Source organism: Schistocerca nitens, chromosome 4 (genome assembly GCF_023898315.1).
Source record: "Schistocerca nitens isolate TAMUIC-IGC-003100 chromosome 4, iqSchNite1.1, whole genome shotgun sequence".
Classification (NCBI taxonomy): Eukaryota; Metazoa; Arthropoda; class Insecta; order Orthoptera; family Acrididae; genus Schistocerca; species Schistocerca nitens.
The window spans coordinates 856,028,853-856,048,838 of record NC_064617.1 but is presented as its reverse complement, the minus strand read 5'-3'; the positions used below and the strand labels follow the sequence as shown (position 1 = coordinate 856,048,838).

Here is a 19,986-nt window from a genome sequence, read left to right as displayed (position 1 = left end):
GTTTTTGCAGTCCTGTGTATTGAGATAACCGTTCGCGGAATTGAAAAGCAGCTACAGTCGCTTAACAGTAGAAAGGTGAGATACCTATAAAATTCTATAAAGATTATGAAAACGAACTTGCTCCTCTTCTAGTAGTAATTTATCGTAGATCGCCTGAGCAACGAAAGGTACCTAACTACTGGAAAAAAGCTGCAGGTCATTCCCGTTTTTAAGGAAGACCGTAAGACAGATCCACACAATTATAGGCCTATATCATTGACGTCAATCTGTTGTAGAATTATGGAACATGATTTATCCTCAAGAATTATGAGGTTTTTGGAAAATGAACATCTCATCTATAAAAATCAATATGGATTTCACAAACAGAGATACTGCGAAACTCAGCTCGCTCTGTTCCTCCATGAGATCCACAGAGCAGTGGACAACGGCGCTCAGGTTGATGCCGTGTTCCTTGATTTTAGTACGGCATTTGACGCCGTCCTGCATTGCCGTTTAATGAAAAAAATACAAGCTTACAGAGTATCGGAGCAGACTTGCGATTGGATTCAAGACTTTCTTGCCGATAAAACTCTACACGTCGCTCTTAACGGAGCTAAATCAATAGATATGAAGGTATATCCAGAGTACCACAGGCAAGTGTGATTGGACTGTTGCTGTTTACAATATATACAAACGATCTAGCAGAAACCGTCGGATGTTCTTTAAGGCTTTTCGCAGATGGTGCTCTTGTCTATACCAAAGTAGCAACGCCAGAGATAGTAAGAATTTCCAGAACGACCTGCAGAGAATTGATGAATGGTGCAGGCTCTGGCAGTTGACCCTGAACGTAAATAAATGTAACATATTGCGCATACATAGAAAAAGAAATCTACTACTGTCCAGCTACACTATTGTTGACAAACAGCTGGAGACAGCGTCTGCCGTAAAATATCTAGGCGTAACATCCAGAGTGACCTTAAGTGGAATGAGCACATAAAACAGATAGTGAGACAAGCAGATATCAGGCTCAGATTCATTGGAAGAATCTCAAGGAAATTAAATTTATCCACGAAAGAAGTGGCTTATAAAGTGCTTGTTGCCCCTTTCTTAAATACTGTTCATCTAGCTGGGATCCCTATCAGACAGGACTGATAGAGGAGATAGGGAAGATCCAACGAAGAGCGGCACGTTTCGTCACGGTATCGTTTAGCTGGCGAGAGTGCGTTGCGGAGATGCTAAACAAACTCCACTGGCAGACGTTATATAAGAGGCGTTGTGCATCACTGAGAGAATTACCATTGAAATTTCTGGACAGCACTTTTCAGGAGCAGTTGGACAACATATTACTTCCCCCCAAATGCATTTCGCGTATTGACACGAGGAGAAAATTTGAGAAGTTTGAGACAATACAGAGACTTACCGGCAATCATTCTTCCCACGCACTATTCGAGAGTGGAACAGGTTTGGAGGCATCAGATAGTAGTACCGAAAGTGCCCTTCGCCACACGTTATTAGGTAGCTTGCGGAGTATAATGTAGATGTAGATGAACACGTTGTTGATACAACACAAGACAGCTGTAGAATTTCTCCGATTCTTGATGACGTCACAGTTTCCAATTCTTACTGTTGTTCCGCCTGTCCATCAAGGTGGTGTTGTACGAACATGAACCTCGATAGCGGTCGGCAAATGAAGAACTCTGGATACACCATATTGTATATCTGTGTTTTCATATTATAACTTTGCGTGTTACGGCAGTATGGCATTTCAAGGAAACGGCGCACTGAACATTTATCGCCAACCGTCACTGTTGCAACCGTTTGTTATAATTAAATTTCAGTTAATGGCACGTCAATGACAAAAACTTTCAGGAGATCCTAAGTTAGGAGGCACTGTTGTTAACACTTCTGTGTGTAATGATTAGAAGTGGAGTTACAGAGTTTAAAAGGGTAATTTCGTGCCATGCCATATTTTCAGGTTTTTTATATATCTTCGGGTTTGTAAAGGATTCTGGGACTTTCTTATTAATGTAATAAAAGTACTTTCTTCAGTATTCGACGTTTTTTACATACAAGAGCACTTTCTCTCGGAGGAGTGATTTTGTAACTTAAGTCTGATTTAAAAACGAAAGGCGACATTTATATTCTTGCTTTTCACAAATATTTGGTTGTTTATTTCCAAATATGTCACCATTTCCGAGGGTGTTGTTAGGTAGGAACCTAGGGGCACAGCTTAACTAACATTTATATTCTTCATTCTTGTTGTCACAAGTATATGGCTGTTTATTTCCAAATACGTCGCGATTTCCGTGGGTCCACCTTCACATAGGAGAAGCTTGTGTCACCGATTACTGAGTCGACTGCTATCGAGTTTGGTGGTCGCATCGAGTGAAACCTCGTTCCGATGTCAATTCACTTTAAGTGGGCAGTGAAACTAGCTTCTCCCCTTTGGGATATTGTAGTTCGCACATATTTAAAGCATCTTCCAAACAGTTGCATCAGTTGTCCTGGATATGACGACGCCATTTTCTGCTCCTGGGCATCTGGATCTCTAGACCTGACGCTTATGGATTTCTTTTTATGAGGGTACTTGAATGACCCTGTGTATGCTTCCTTTAATGAAAACAGTTCCAGAATTCAAAATGTGCATTTATAACGCGTTGGCGTCGGTGACTTCACTTAAGCTTCAAGATGTATGACGTGAAGTGGATCATAACTTTGATGTCCATGTGACTGAGGGAAGCCATCAACCCACCTATGACGTACATAAAAAAATAGAATTTTCTTTTACATTCTGTGTAATTCTAATTTATGTACCTTATGCAATGAATAGTTATGACCCTTTGTAATCGCTATATTAATTTCGAATTTCCCCGTACTACAATTTGACAGAACTTTGTATGGCGCAAAAGGAAGGAAGGAAAATTAGGGTTTAATGTCCTGTGCATCACAAGATAATTAGAGGTGGAACACTAACTAGGGCTGGGAAAGGATGAGGACCGTAATTGGCTGTGTTTTTAGCAAAAGAATTACCTCAAAATTGGTCAAACGAATCATCTATTCAGATGACCACCCTGACACCAAAACGAAAGATAAGATAGAGAAAGTACTGAATTCACTCATCTGTAAGTGATTCACTGCAGATCGTAACGCAGTTCCTCCCTTCAAACATAGTGCAACTGATGGTTTTCTAGAAATGAGAAAAGTGGTAATGGGATGGAAAAATCAACTAAAATCGTCCAACAGAACAATGTAATATGGACCAGATGAGATAACTGTAAAATTCTATACAGATTATGCAAAAGAACTTGATCCACTTCTCGCAGAAATTTATTGTGGCTCGCTGGAGCAACATTTACCCTACACCTGTGTACTGTAGTGTTGGGTAACAGTGGTACTAGACACAGCTGGGGCTCACTGTATGAAGTGGCTGAAACACAATACTCCAGTTATGATGATGGTCTCTGCCACTATATCTCACCTTAATTCATCCAAATGATGAATGTAAGGAGAGTTGTAATGCCAGGATATTGTCAGTTAGCCACTGATGATAAAACCAAGAGAAGTGTCTTCCAGTGAGAACCAATGTAGTCCAGATACAGAGGAGCAAAGAAGTATTTTGTGAGGTAAGATATAACTCCTACTTAGACACCGATACTAAAGCAAACATGCTTTTATTGGCACAGCACTGTCTCAGGTAACAAACAGTTTGTGAACAGAGACTAAACTGATACAATAACATTGTAATTGCATCATTTTTTGCTCTGATTTGAACACATTACTGTTCAGAAGAAAATATAATGTTTCATTTAGGTATTACCTAAAAAATCCTCAACATTCATTCTATTGTGTCAGTTCTTGCATCTGCATTCTTCATTTCTGACATTAATATGTACAACCAATAACACATTCATGGAATTATTATTTTTGTATTGATGTGAATGGTAGAAATTTAGAAAATGGATGATGACAATTCACTATGGTTCAGAATAGTGTCTTTGTGTAGTCACCTATTGGTAACTAGCTTCAGATAATTGTATTATAATGAAAAACAAAAGTATTAATGGAAAAATTATTTTTATACGTTTCTGTTCAACTTCTATGCAATTTATAATATGAGTTTTCATAATCTCTGTGACATACAATAATAACAAAGAATAAAAGCTTGTTTTAAATTAAATAAATGCGCATATTACATTAATAACAGAATTTACAAGACAAAGGATATATGAACAAAACTGAGGAAAAGCAATCAGTAGCTACGAGATGTATAAGTGCATAGAAATGCACATCACCACATAAAATCTGAACAATTACTAGTATTTACTTTTTCTAAGGTTAGTAAATAATTTAAGCACATTTTTCATAAACATGGCATGCCACAAGTACAGTAAGTGGTAGTACAAGTAATTTATCATTAATGTAGTTAACAAGTAATACCATAATTTCAACATAATCAAGGTAAACAATATTATAAGGGGAGATGTAACACAGTGATAATAACAGTAAACAGTATTACATAAATCAGATTTACTAATTAAGATCTTTTATTAATCGAGAAATAGGTTACAAGCAGAAACAGTCAGTTGCAGTGTGATCACAAGTCAGTGTGACTGAGTGTCTGTAGAACTGTTTTTGAGGAAATATACACATGTACTAAGAAAAGTGTTGTAGCTCAATAGGAAGTAACATGTCTGTGTTGTTACATGTTTCGATGTTTCATACATCATGCAACTACATATGAGTGACTGAAGTTCCTGATTTTTGTTTACTGTGTCCATAATATACAATTATGTTGTGTGGAAAATAAACTTTAACATAATTCTGATGTTGCTCAACTGAATATGAAGCTGGTGATTCTCGAAGGCAAAATTAAAATTTAATTGATCTGTTCTATAAAGTCATCACCATCTCTGATACCATAATGTACTTCATTGCCTTTCTGGTATGCCCAAGCCATTTTCTTTGAATTGAACCCAATCCCAATATCTCCTGCATTAGAAAGAGTTATAGCACCTGCTGTTTTACCAACCCTATTTGTCATTTCATTAACCGCTTCGATTGTTGCTTCTTGAGCAGTTTTACCTGAAAAATAATTTAGTTCATGAGGGAACATTTTCGTGGGTACCTCAAACTTATTATACTATTGTTTGTCTGGCATATCATTACTATATCCTCTGATAGGCAGATATCAGATATAAATTAAAAAAACTTTATGATATTCAAAAATACTGTTTGAAAGTAAAGAAATGTCTATTAAAAAGTGCCAAAACAAAAACGACTGAAGCTGGGCAATAGACTTCAGAATTACTTAAAATTTTTCTTGTACAAAAATAAAGAGTGAGTCGCTCAGGTGATGGGTGAAGTGAAGGGAAGGTAGTTCGAGTCTTGTATCAGTTATAAGGATAATACACGTAATGTAATTACGAAGTAAGAATGGAGTAACAGTAGTATTTATGATTCAGAATATAAAGGCCTCCTATTACAGAGATCAATAAATAACTATTTTATTACTACCTAGGTTCCACTTTTTCCTATTGCATATTATTTACATTGTTCAACTATGATGGCATCAATAGAGTATGCATGGTGGTCAAAAATAGATCTATATATTGCAAACTTGAAAATTGGAAAAAGTTTGTGACAGCTGAATTTCAGCATAAACTAAAAAATAAATATGAGTAAAAAAACTGAAACAAAAATTAAGTAGATGCAGGAAAAAAATTAACAAAAATTTACAAAGGGTCCAAAAATGGAAAAAAGCTATTAAAATATATAATAATATCACTAAGTAATTGGCAGCAGACAACTACAATTCAGATTCCAAATTCCATCTTTGCAGTTTGAGTGCACTTGTGCTGGGTAGAATGATGCAAATGATTTTCATGTTGAAACACTCATATTCCTCCTGTTACCATAGTGTCACCAGAACATGGTACCGTATGCTGCTAGTGTAGTCAATACATTGGTGGTCGTAAAACCTACTACAGGTTCCATGATAGCCATTCCAGCATAAAAATTTGAGAGATTAACTGTACCCTCTCACAAGTGACACTTCCTTCGATTATGTGAGTTTTTCTACTTTTAGAACAAGACTGGGGTATTGGCAGTGAGACTAACACAATTTCAGCAACAGGAAGATTCAAGAGGACAGCCAAGGCATAAATGATATTATATTATCCATGTAAACTTACGAAACCAAAATCGGTAAATGTTTATAAATTGTAATTAGGAAATATGTTGATTTAAAAAGGAAGGTAAGAATGCATGCATATTTGTAACTGGGACAACTTGAGAAGTAAGAATCCAATTATATTTTAACAGGAATGCACTGTACAGGTGCCATGTTTGATGGTAAACAGATCTGAATTTTATTGTTATGTTATGCATAAGGTAATATATTGATCACCTAATTACATATTAGACAGAAAATAAATTGTAATGTGTTACCTTGTTTCATAATATTCAAAATGAGATGGGCCAGATTAACTTTCATAATAGATTCACCAACACCAGTAGTGGAAACAGTGCCAATCTGATCATCACTGTATCCTCCTGAACCTGCAGTTAATTTGATGGATTAACTTTTTTTAACATTCGCTGTTATTTTTTCTTTATGTAAATACTACAAAACTAAGCATAATAAAACACACTTTCAGTACATAAGTTTTCAACAATTATGTAGTATGATTCTATACATTCACTTGTAGTAATTTCAGTCAGAATGAGGCCCTTTTTTGAAATTCATAAAGCAAGATTGTACCATCATTGCTGTTATTTTTCTCTGCCTCATACATGAGTGTAGATAAGCGTGATTCATATTTCACCTATCTAAAGACACTACAATGAAATATAGGAAAAGCTGGGTGACATTATGTGAAGTAAGAAGCACATCTGAAAATAATACTGACATAAAAAAGAGCTAAAAAGGGAGTAGTAAGTGTTGATGAAATCAGTGTTTCATCTTATATGTCTCATTCTAGTAACTTAAGGTAAGATTATATTAGAGTAGATTCAGTTTTCATTCTGTAAACCCAAAAATGAGATGATTCTCATGGGTGTGGAACAAGTCAGAATATATAACTTTAAAAAACGTGAAACATTTCAATATAATACTCATTACCCTCATCATTTGTCAGGAGATAGTAAAATAGGCAAATAAATTACAGAAAATTGGAACTGCTAATATTTACAGAATTAATACACTGAAATATTGTTATGCACTTTTAATAAATTTGTCATACACAAAATATCTAATCTTGAGTGTTGTGACCAAGTGCTGTCAAAACTGAAACCTAACAGACATTTGTACTCAAGCTGGTCTAACAGTCCCTGTAAGATACTCATCTATAGAGTAGAAGTAGTTGTCTATCAAAACGTCTTTCAAAATCTGTTTAAATCGTGCTTCATCTGAAACCAAGTTTTTAATGGTTGCTGGCAATTTATTGAAAATGTGTGTTCCTGAATATTGGACCCCTTTTTGGACCACAATAGTGATATTAGGTCTTTATGTAGATTGTTCTTATTCCTAGAATTGATGCTATGTTTTGAGCTATTGGTTGGAAATAGAGATATATTACTTTCAACAAATTTCATTAAGGGATAAATATACTGAGAAGCAGTGATTAGAATACAAATTTCCTTGAACAGGTTTCTACACGATATTCTTGAATTTACATCACAAATGAGTCTTATTACACGTTTTTGCACACTATAAACTTTTGCTTGGTTTGACGAGTTACCCCAGAATATAATCCTGAATGATATAATAGAATGAAAGTAAGCAAAGTATGCTATTTTTTATATTTATATCTTCTACATCTGACATCATTCTCATTGCAAATACAGACTTCTTTAGACGTTTCAGCAATTCGGTAGTATGCTCTTCCCTACTTAATTTACTATTGAACTATAATCCCAGAAATTTAACACTGTCAACCCCTTCGATCTGTATGTCTTCATCTGTTATACACATGATGGAAGGAAATTTCTTACAGGTTAGGAACTGCATGTAGTGGGTCTGTTCAAAGTTTAATGACAGTGAATTAGTTTATTAATTATTTGTTATTTATCAATGCAAGAGAAAATTTGATTAGTAGCTATTTCTAAATCTGTACATGATTTGCTACTTATTGCAAATCTTTGTATCATCTGCAAGCAAAAGAAACTTAGCATGTGGCAATGTAACAGACGAGAGATCATTAATGACCTCAAGAAAAAGCAACGGGCCCAAGATGGACTCGTGAGGAACACCACATGTAAATAATCAGTTGAAGAGTGATTGATTACTCTACATGTGTTTTACAATTACGCCCTTTGTTTTCCGTTAATTAGGTAAGATTTGAATCATTTTGCAGCACTGCCGGTGACATAATATTCTAATTTACTTAAGAGGAAGCTATCTTCAAGTTCAAGGTTGCTATGAACATCACTGTGAATTCTAAGATAAGGTCATACAAGGTAGCTATGCCCTTGTCTTCCTCTGAGCTCACTCATCAAAGCGGTTGATGTCTGCACACAAGTCACACAATTCCTGCAAATTACATGCCAGTGGTTTTGGGACACATGGCTGGCACTCGATAGCACTCCAGATGTGTTCCATCGGGTTCAAAAAAGGCAAATTCGGTGGATAAGACATCAACGTGAGCTCACTGTAGCACAATTCTAGCCTTTTAAAACATACTGTTATTCTATTGGAAAATGTCATCACCGTCGATAAAGACATCAACATGAAAGGGTGCGAGTGGTCAGCAATGATATTCGTCTAGCCACAGCGATCCTGGTGCTTTCAATTACTGCCACGGGTCCCATGAAAGCCCAGTAGAATGTTTCGTGCAGCAGTTGGGCTGCATCCGTGGCATGGTGTATATTTCGAGCATTCATTCGCCTGGATGTCGACGTGTATGGTCTCGTTCATGAAGCAGGTGTAACAACAAACGTGATTCGTTACCAGGCGTTATGTGACGATTCATCCACGGCTGTGTTTTCAAGATATTGTGCCCTCTGCCATCGTAACTGACGATGACATTTGGGTCAACATGGGAGCATGTAGGGTCGTTTGTTGCCAAGCTTCGTGTTCAAGACTGTGCACTGAATGGTGTGGCACAGTTCCATTTCTCATCAAACTTTCACAATTAATGTTTTTAATCATCATTGCTGCATCAGTGATAAGTATCATTTATAGCACATCTGCAGGCAGTGTGTTTAACCACAATATTTAACAGTGTATTCACTTGCGATGTACATTTAAGAACTGTTTCACATTTTTTATATAAGTTTTAGGCAACACAGAAGAAAATGTACACACAACTTTTTGGGAAATTTTTTGTGTGCTTTTTCTGATATTCATATGATGAAAGGTGATATTTCTGGAAATTTCAAGATAATAACATACAGTAAAACTTGAAAGCAAGTCAGCGGATTTGGAATTATATTTCCTTGCAAATTATTTCTCGACAAATTTTCCTTCGAATACGCTCAATATAAAGTAAATTTACCTGGTATAGGAGTGTCTCCAACACGTCCAACCATTTTGCCACTCGTTCCACCAGTGGAGGTTGCACATACTACATGACCCTCAGAATCCACAGCTACTGCCCCTACAGTGCCAACACCTCTGTGGATTTCCAAATTATATTATAATTTTATAAAAAAATTTGAGAAAGTAAATATAAAATATAAATGTGCTATTGTGTAAATGTAACAAGTAATCCACACAAATCTTGAAACATAGGAAGATGGAACGGCTCCATTTCCTACAATACCACTCCTAACTCGAATATTATTTTCTTCTGTTCATCTTTCGGTCTTTCACGTATGTTATTCATATCAAATGTGTCCCCATAATCAAAGCAACTTCTTAGAGCATCATAACATACAAATTAATTGATCAAATTAAACTATTATCACATTATTTCATGATACAATTCAAATGCCTTCGACGACTCTACAGGCTCAATCTCGTTCTTTCGACGAAATTTCCCGTAACTTTTCGCCATATTTGCACCTATAGTTTTGAAATTACACGCTGAATCATGGCCTGGAGTTGTGAAAGTGCTCGTAGTTTGTTAGTGTACACAGAAGATTTCAAATGTCCCCGCAGAAAGAAATCTCATGGTGTCAGATTACAAGATCTATGTGGGCAATTCACGTCATCTGCCACAGAACCTACATCTACATTTACATCTACCTGTCAAGTCGAATGTTGCAAACGATGGCTGATGAGTTGTGCCATCTTCATGAAACCAAAACTCTTCAGTATTCACACGACCCCATTCGGATCACAGAAACTCTATTAAAATATTGCGGTAGCAATACGCCGTCCAGTGGTTAAGCGTTTCTGGCGCCATCTTGGAAGAAGTACGGCCTAATTACGCCCTCAGCCCAAATGCTACATCACAGAGTCACCCGTTGTGGATGTAATGGTTTCTCCATAACTACTCGAGTGTTTTCTGTGTCCCAAATCCCACAGTTTTGCTTGTTCGTGAAGCTATTCAACAGAAACTGCGCCTCGGCAGTGAACGTCATTCTTTGATGAAACTGTTGCCCTCTCTTTGTTCCGCGAGCACCAAATAGGCAAACGCTTGGCAATTTTCGTGATCGTTCGGATTTCCTTCTTGTGCCAGTAGGATTATATAACCCCAAAGGCACAGCCCACCTTTGAGAATTCGTTGCACGCTGGTTCTGGGAATATACAATTGTTGTGAAGGTCAGCAAGTACTCTTCATTGAACCAAGAGTCACATTATTACACAAAATGGCGACGTTCTGTGCACAACGACTAATACAAGGACGCCACGAGGGTGTAATACCCACAACCATACAGCTTTTCTCAAATTTAGCAGTCAGACTCATCTTGGTCAACTTATTCGGTGCATTACATTGACCAAACATTCCACGGAGTTTACAAACTGTCTCTGCTCAATCTTCACAGCATTAGCGACAAGTCGTCACTAGGCCAACACACTGTTCTGTCGTGTACTGCTTTATTACTTACCACAAAGAAAACAGATGTCAATCACGCAACCATCAACCATCACTGCTGTCAACATACTAGAACAGGAATGGCAGGCATTTTAAAAGTGTGTTCTCTATGGGACACTCTTTACTACAAGAAATTCCTATACAAGATGCATTTTTCTATAACTTATTATTCAATGTATTGCTTTCAAGTTGCTGATAAATACAACGTAAATAGTTCTTGTAGAAACACTTTATTAAAAAAATATTCAAAATTTACAAGTGGTGAAAACTAAATGCTCCTGAAAATCAGAGCCCACTCACAGTTGTTTGTTTTGTGATTGAACTACCTTATAAAAATCCCTCATTCTCGTCCTTCTAAAGAACATCTGATCTTTTCTGAAAAGTTAAAAAGTTATCTTTATATAAAGTTGTTGATTTTCAGAACGTTCGAAACTTAGAATGCAATTCTTTCAAAAACGCCATAGTCTGTAGTCCTATCTTCCTCTTTCCAAAAATGTGCAGTATTACTGGGATAACATGTTATTTAATGAAATATTCAATTAAAAAATTTGACGTTCCTGAACATTTTTGGTTGGTTTTTATAAATCCAACGGTAAAAGTGTGGATATAAAATGACGCACATGAAAGTAATACATATCACTTTTGCCATCTGAACAATGTACAATTTATTGTTAATCAAAATACTCTCAATGTCTGTTGCATATATGTATTTTCATTCCGTCAGAATTACTGATATCCTTGGGAGAGACAAAACTATTCCACCTGATGTGCAAGATGTATGAGACAGATTTCAAGAAGAACGTAACAATTCCAGTTCCAACGAAAGCAGGTGCTGACATCTGTGAATATTACCGAACTTCAGTATAATAAGTCATGTTTGAAAAATACTAACACGAATTATTTACAGAAGAATAGAGAAACTGGTAGAAGCTGACCTCGGAGAAGATCAGTCTGGGTTCCAGAGAAATGTTGGAACACGTGAGGCAATACTGAGCCTACGACTTACACAGGGTGTTACAAAAAGGTACGGCCAAACTTTCAGGAAACATTCCTCACACACAAAGAAAGAAAATATGTTATGTGGATATGTGTCAGGAAACGCTTACTTTCCATGTTGGACCTCATTTTATTACTTCTCTTGAAATCACATTAATCATGGAATGGAAACACACAGCAACAGAACGTACCGGCGTGACTTCAAACACTTTGTTACAGGAAATATTCAAAATGCATCCACCCTCCGTCGCATGGAATCCCTGATGCGCTGATGCAGGCCTGGAGAATGGCGGATTGTATCACAGCCGTCCACAATACGAGCACGAAGAGTCTCTACATTTGGTACCGGGGTTGTGTAGACAAGAGCTTTCAAATGCCCCCATAAATGAAAGTCAAGAAGGTTGAGGTCAGGAGAGCGTGGAGGCCATGGAATTGGTCCGCCTCTACCAATCCATCGGTCACCGAATGTGTTGTTGAGAAGCGTACGAACACTTCGACTGAAATGTGCAGGAGCTCCATCGTGCATGAACCACATGTTGTGTCGTACTTGTAAAGGCACATGTTCTAGTAGCACAGATAGAGTATCCCGTATGAAATCATGGCGGTGAATCGAGGAAGTACAGTACATACTGACGAAACTAAAATGAGCTCTAACATGGAAACTAAGCGTTTCCGGACACATGTCCACATAACATCTTTTCTTTATTTGTGTGTGAGGAATGTTTCCTGAAAGTTTGGCCGTACGTTTTTGTAACACCCTGTATTAGGAAATAGTTTAAGGAATAGCAAACCTACCTTGATAGCACTTACCGACTTGGAGCAAGCTTTTGACAATAATGACTGGAATATGCTCTTAGAAATTCTGAAGGCAGCAGGAAAAAAATAGCAAAATGTTATTTACCACTTAAGAAACCAGAAGGCAGTTACAAGAGTCAAGGTGCATGAAAGAGAAACAGTGGTTGAGATGGGAGGGTTGTAGCCTATCCCCAGTGTTATTCAATCTGCACATTGAAGGAGCAGTATAAGGAAACAAATAAATATTTGGAGAAGCGATCAAAGCTCAGGGAGAAAAAATATAAACTTTGAGGTTTGTCTGTGATTCTACCAGAGACACGAAAAGACTTGGAAGAACAGTTGACCGAAATGGACAGTGTCTGGAAAAGAGAATATAATCAACAAAAGCAAAACAAGGATAATTAAATGTAGTTGAATTAAATCAGGTGCTGCTGAGGGAATTAGATTAGAAAACGAGACACTTAGAGAAGTAGAAGTAGTACACAGTATACTAAATGATGATGGCCAGAGTAAAGGATATGAAATGTAGAATGATAATGGAAAAAAAGCGTTCCTGAAGAAGAGAAATTTGTTAACATCGAATATAGTTTCAAGTGTTAGAAAGTATTTTCTGAAGGTATTTGTCTAGAGTGTAGTCTTGTATGGAAATAAATCATGGACGATTAACGGTTTAGACAAGACGAGAATAGAAGCTTTTGAACTGTGGTGCTACAGAAGAATGCTGAAGATTAGATGGATACATTACGTAATTAACTAGCTTAAAATACTAACTTGTATTTTAATATTTTACGATAACTGTTACACCTCATCTTTAAATAGGCCCTGTGCACGAAGCTGCAGTTTCGGTTGTTCATTCATTGAGCTATGTTGATAGTCAGTATTGGATACAAATGTGAAATGACTTCCCACTGCATGGAATATCTCATTAATTTCTCTGCTCAGACTAGTTAATAGGGCTCAATATAAAACGCACTTTAAGAAAATTAGCTCCCTTTCTCCTGTCTTTCTTGCTACAGTGATGGCGTATCGGAATATGTGAATGCACTCAAGTGAAGGGAGAGCCTGAATGCCCAGACTTGGCATTAACGCAATCTGTCACATTTCAAATTAAACCAGACTGCCACATTTTCTGACTGTATCTCAATATATCTCTAGAGAAATTGCATCCTTTTGTTGAAATGATACCATATCAAGTTGCAGCATCCTCACCCACAAAACACACAGTTTTATTACTTGGATAAAATCAGGTCTTTCACAGGAAGAAAGAATAATTAATACCGTGCACTTGCTCCAGTCATATGGCAATGAACCAAACACAACTAACCTAAGTAATAAACTTTAGCTTGTACTCTTGAAGTTATTTGTATACAGACACAAATGAATTATAGACATTGGCCGTCAGTGGGAAGTGGAAAATCTGTGCCAGATCGGAATTCGAACCTGCGTCTCGTGCTTACTAGGCAGATGCTCTGACAGCTGAGCCATCTAGACGCAGTAATCATCGTGACTGCACGGGCTGCCCTAACACGCCTGCCATCAGACCTAAACTCTCACCTTATCCATACACTACTAACGTAGTGCCCCTTGCCCATTATCATCATTACTCACAGCATTTCGGCGATTCCTGTAAGAGTCCAAGCTTGGTGTGCATCTGCGGTGAAGAGATCATTGGCTGCCTTCCCCAGCCTTTATGAATTAAGACACAAAGGAATTACAGATACGTTCGAAAGTATAGACACCGCATATACATATATACAGGGTGATCATAATTAAAGATAAACTTTCCAACCACTGTAGAAATAACACCACTGGTCAGAATGACGTCAAATTGCAACGGAATATTATCGGTGAAGGGGTAAAACATATGGCAGATGAAAAATAAATAGTTACAAAACGCAGCAATAGATCGCGCTGTAAGCATCATAATTTAATAGTGGTCGACTACAAATGACAAATGTATCATACAACACTGGCCAAGGTGTACGTTTGACGTTAAACAAACTGTACTATTCAGTGTATATGGGTGTACAGGTGTGACACTCTTACTTACGTAAGCCCATCCACCACAGCAAAATCGTATCACATCGGATGGGAAAATGCTTTTTAATAGTCCCGAGGCCAAAAACGGCATAAAAAGCATCAATCAAAATCAAATCGGATTATTAATTTCCGTGTGACTGGCGCAAAACATGTTCACTATGTTGTCCACCGTTTTCTGCATCAAGTTGATATCGAGAAACAGCATGTTCCACAACTGATCGAAGTGTTTCTGGGGTCACGTTCTGAATGTGTTGCGCAATGCGTGCCTTCAATGCAGCTAAGTCTGCGATCGGAACATTGAACACATCTTTCTGATAGCCCCACAGCCAGAAGTCAAACGGATTTAGATCAAGTGATCGGGACGGCCAGGCTGTAGGGAAATGGCAGCTGATAATTCTATCATTTCCGAGATGGCGCATCAGCAGCTGCTTAACTGGATTTGCAATGTGCGGAGGTGCGCCATCTTACATAAAAATGATCCCATCCACACATCCACGCTGTTGGAGAGCTGGAATGACGTGGTTGTGCAAAAGACAAAAATGGTTTAAATGGCTCTGAGCACTATGGGACTAGAACTAAGAACTACTTAAACCTAACTAAACTGAGGACATCACACACATCCATGCCCGAGGCAGGATTCGAACCTGCGACCATAGCGGTCGCGCGGTTCCAGACTGTAGCGCCTAGAACGGCTCGGCCGCAGAAGACACTCATAGCGCTTGCCAGTGACGGTACAGGTAACAGGACAGGAAGCACCTGTCTCTTCTAAAAAATGTGGTCCTGTGATAACTGATGCCGTAAACCCGCACCACACAGTGACCTTTTCAGGATGAAGTGGTACTGGTTGATTTGTGTGTGGATTTTCCGTTGCCCATATTTATTCGACAATTCTGTATATTCACATATCCTGTGAGATGGAAGTGGGTTTCGTCTGTCCACAAAATCTTCCACGGCCAATCATTGTCTACTTCCATACAAGCAAGAAATTCTACATCTACATCTACATGTACATTTATACTCCGCAAGCCACCCAACGGTGTGTGGCGGAGGGCAATTTACGTGCCACTGTCATTACCTTCCTTTTCTGTTCCAGTCGCGTATTGTTCGCGGGAAGAACGACTGTCTGAAAGCCTCCGTGCGCGCTCGAATCTCTCTAATTTTACATTCGTGATCTCCTCTGGAGGTATAAGTAGGGGAAGCAATATATTCGATACCTCATCCAGAAACGCACCCTCTCGAAACCTGGCGAGCAAGCTACACCGCGATGCAGAGCGCCTCTCTTGCAGAGTCTGCCACTTGAGTTTGCTAAACATCTCCGTAACGCTATCACGGTTACCAAATAACCCTGTGGCGAAACGCGCCGCTCTTCTTTGGATCTTCTCTATCTCCTCTGTCAACCCGATCTGGTACGGATCCCACACTGATGAGCAATACTCAAGTATAGGTCGAACGAGTGTTTTGTAAGCCACCTCCTTTGTTGCTGGACTACATTTTCTAAGGACTCTACCAATGAATCTCAACCTGGTACCCACCTTACCAACAATTAATTTTATATGATCATTCCACTTCAAATCGTTCCCCACGCATACTCCCAAATATTTTACAGAAGTAACTGCTACGAGTGTTTGTTCCCTTATCAAATAATCATACAATAAAGGATCCTTCTTTCTATGTATTCGCAATGCATTACATTTGTCTATGTTAAGGGTCAGTTGCCACTCCCTGCACCAAGTGCCTATCCGCTGCAGATCTTCCTGCATTTCGCTACAATTTTCTAAAGCTGCAACTTCTCTGTATACTACAGCATCATCCGCGAAAAGCCGCATGGAACGTCCGACACTATCTACTAGGTCATTTATATATATTGTGAAAAGTAATGGTCCCATAACACTCCCCTGTGGCACGCCAGAGGTTACCTTAACGTCTGTAGACGTCTCTCCATTGAGAACAACATTCTGTGTTCTGTTTGCTAAAAACTCTTCAATCCAGCCACACAGCTGGTCTGATATTCCGTAGGCTCTTACTTTGTTTATCAGGCGACAGTGCGGAACTGTATAGTACGCCTTCCGGAAGTCAAGGAAAATGGCATCTACCTGGGAGCCTGTATCTAATATTTTCTGAGTCTCATGAACAAATAAAGCGAGTTGGGTCTCACACGATAGCTGTTTCCGGAATCCATGTTGATTCCTACAGAGTAGATTCTGGGTTTCCAGAAACGACATGATACGCGAGCAAAAAACATGTTCTAAAATTCTACAACAGATCGACGTCAGAGATATAGGTCTATAGTTTTGCTCATCTGCTCGACGACCTTTCTTGAAGACAGGGACTACCTGTGCTCTTTTCCAATCATTTGGAACCTTCCGTTCCTCTAGAGACTTGCGGTACACGGCTGTTAGTAGGGGGGCAAGTTCTTTCGCGTGCTCTGTGTAGAATCTAATTGGTATCCCGTCAGGTCCAGTGGATTTTCCTCTGTTGAGTGATTCCAGTTGCTTTTATATTCCTTGGACACTTATTTCAATGTCAGCCATTCTTTCGTTTGTGCGAGGATTTAGAGAAGGAACTGCAGTGCGGTCTTCCTCTGTGAAACAGCTTTGGAAAAAGGTGTTTAGTATTTCAGCTTTACGCATGTCATCCTCTGTTTCAATGCCATCATCATCCCGGAGTGTCTGGATATGCTGTTTCGAGCCACTTACTGTTTTAACGTAAGACCAGAGCTTTCTAGGATTTTCTGTCAAAGTCGGTACATAGAATTTTACTTTCGAATTCACTGAACGCTTCACGCATAGCCCTCCTTACGCTAACTTTGACATCGTTTAGCTTCTGTTTGTCTGAGAGGTTTTGGCTGCGTTTACACTTGGAGTGAAGCTCTCTTTGCTTTTGCAGTAGTTTCCTAACTTTGTTGTTAAACCACGCTGGGTTTTTCCCATCCCTCAGAGTTTTACTCGGCACGTACCTGTCTAAAACGCATTGTCAGTGCCGGAAAAGAAATTTTCGTTTTGATCTGTTAGGTAGTCTGAAATCTGCCTTCTATTAGTCTTGCCAAACAGATAAACCTTCCTCCCTTTTTTATATTCCTATTAACTTCCATATTCAGGGATGCTGCAACAGCCGTATGATCACTGATTCTCTGTGCTGCACTTACAGAGTCGAAAAGTTCGGGTCTGTTTGTTATCAGTAGGTCCAAGATGTTATCTCCACGAGTCGGTTCTCTGTTTAATTGCTCGAGGTAATTTTCGGATAGTGTCACTCAATGCTCTGTCCCTACCACCCATCCTAAACATCTGAGTGTCCCAGTCTATATCTGGTAAATTGAAATCTCCACCTAAGACTATAACATGCTGAGAAAATTTATGTGAAATGTATTCCAAATTTTCTCTCAGTTGTTCTGCCACTAATGCTGCTGAGTCGGGAGGTCGGTAAAAGGAGCCAACTATTAACCTAGCTCGGTTGTTGAGTGTAACATCCAACCATAATAATTCACAGGAACTATCCACTTCTACTTCACTACAGGATAAACTACTACTAACAGTAGTATGCAATCTATCCTTTCTAAACACCGTATGTGCCTTTGTAAAAATTTCGGCAGGATTTATCTCTGGCTTCAGCCAGCTTTCTGTACCTATAGCGATTTCAGCTTCGGTGCTTTCTATCAGCGCTTGAAGTTCCGGTACTTTACCAGTGCAGCTTCGACAGTTTACAATTACAATACCGATTGCTGCTTGGCCCCCGCATGTCCTGACTTTGCCCTGCACCCTTTGAGGCTGCTGTCCTTTCTGTACTTGCCCGAGGCCATCTAACCTAAAAAACCGCCCAGTCCACGCCACACAACCCCTGCTACCCGTGTAGCCGCTTGCTGCGTGTAGTGGACTCCTGACCTATCCAGCGGAAAACGAAACGCCACCACCCTATGGTGCAAGTCGAGGAATCTGCAGCCCACATGGTCGCAGAACCGTCTCGGCCTCTGATTCAGACCCTCCACTCGGCTCTGTACCAAAGGTCGGCAGTCAGTCCCGTCGACGATGCTGCAGATGGTGAGCTCTGCTTTCATCCCGCTAGTGAGACTGGCAGTCTTCACCAAATCAGATAGCCGCTGGAAGCCAGAGAGGATTTCCTTCGATCCATAGCGACACACATCATTGGTGCCGACATGAGCGACCACCTGCAGATGGGTGCACCCTCTAAAGCAAAGATCTCTCTTGCTGGCAGGTCAACAGGAAGCAACTTGTGCACGTGGGTGATTTTGAATGGATAGTAAACAAGAATGTTTCGTAGGATTTTGCGCACCGTGCTCACGGGTATGTCCAAAGCTCGGGCAATTCTCCGTGCACTACACGTTTCCACACCACAATTCGTCTCCTCCTGTATTGCTGTGGCCACTGCTTCCAATGACGTCGAATCAATTCGTTTCCTCCCTCTACCAGGTTGCACACCAAAAGAACCCATATTTTTCGAATTTCCGTATCATTTTTTCCAGAGCCGCGGCAGTCAACGGACCAATGCCTTTTTTCAAACCCTTCTGTGTCCGGATCTTCTGCAGAGCGACGTGTGCACAGTCATTATTCTTGTAATACAGCTTTACAAGCAGAGCGCAATCCTGCCTTGAGACAGTCATGACGAACGTCGCAGACGCGGAAGGAGGAAAAGCCGTGTACCCGGCGTGTTTATACCAACCTCAATGTGTCGTGTGCATGACAGATTCTGACACACACAGCGCCATCTATTGATCAATTTTCACACTATTTTTTCTTCTTCTGCCATACGTTTTCCCCCTTCTCCGATAATATTTCGTTGCAATTTGATGTCATTCTGACCAGCGATGTTATTTCTACAACGGTTTGAAAATTAAACTTTAGTTATAATCACACTATATATATAACTGAGGTGAGACAGCCAATGACCTATCCAGTGAAGATGCACACCAGGCTCGAACTCTTATGGGAATCGTTGAAATGCCGCTAATAATGAAGATAATGGGCAAGGGGCACTACCCTGCCGCCTTGATCCCCCTAATCCCCTGGTTGCTCCTCTCCTCTCCAACCCCTCACCCCCTGGTTGCTCCTCTCCTCTCCCATCCCCGCCCCCTGCCACGTCTTCACCGTTGTGTCCCCGCTACCCTCCATCTCTACACCCTACATCTCCTTTCCCAAGGTGGCTTTCATCAACTCCCCCTCCCAGATGATGCCCTCTCTCCCTC

At 39.4% G+C, this 19,986-nt stretch overlaps 1 protein-coding gene across 2 annotated transcripts in view; it reads right to left on the bottom strand.

Annotated features, from left to right (window-relative positions):
• Window positions 1–4,505: 4,505 nt before the first annotated feature.
• Window positions 4,506–19,986, bottom strand: part of LOC126251856 (isoaspartyl peptidase/L-asparaginase) — an 81,521-nt gene continuing 66,040 nt past the window's right edge. For both annotated transcript variants that reach the window (XM_049952534.1, XM_049952533.1), the window contains exons 5-7: window positions 9,474–9,592; window positions 6,427–6,537; window positions 4,506–5,061 (exon numbers count right to left, since the gene is read on the bottom strand). In XM_049952534.1, the coding sequence (XP_049808491.1) occupies window positions 4,856–5,061; window positions 6,427–6,537; window positions 9,474–9,592 (436 nt within the window). In that variant the 3' untranslated portion in view covers window positions 4,506–4,855. The remainder of the gene's footprint in view (window positions 5,062–6,426; window positions 6,538–9,473; window positions 9,593–19,986) is intronic.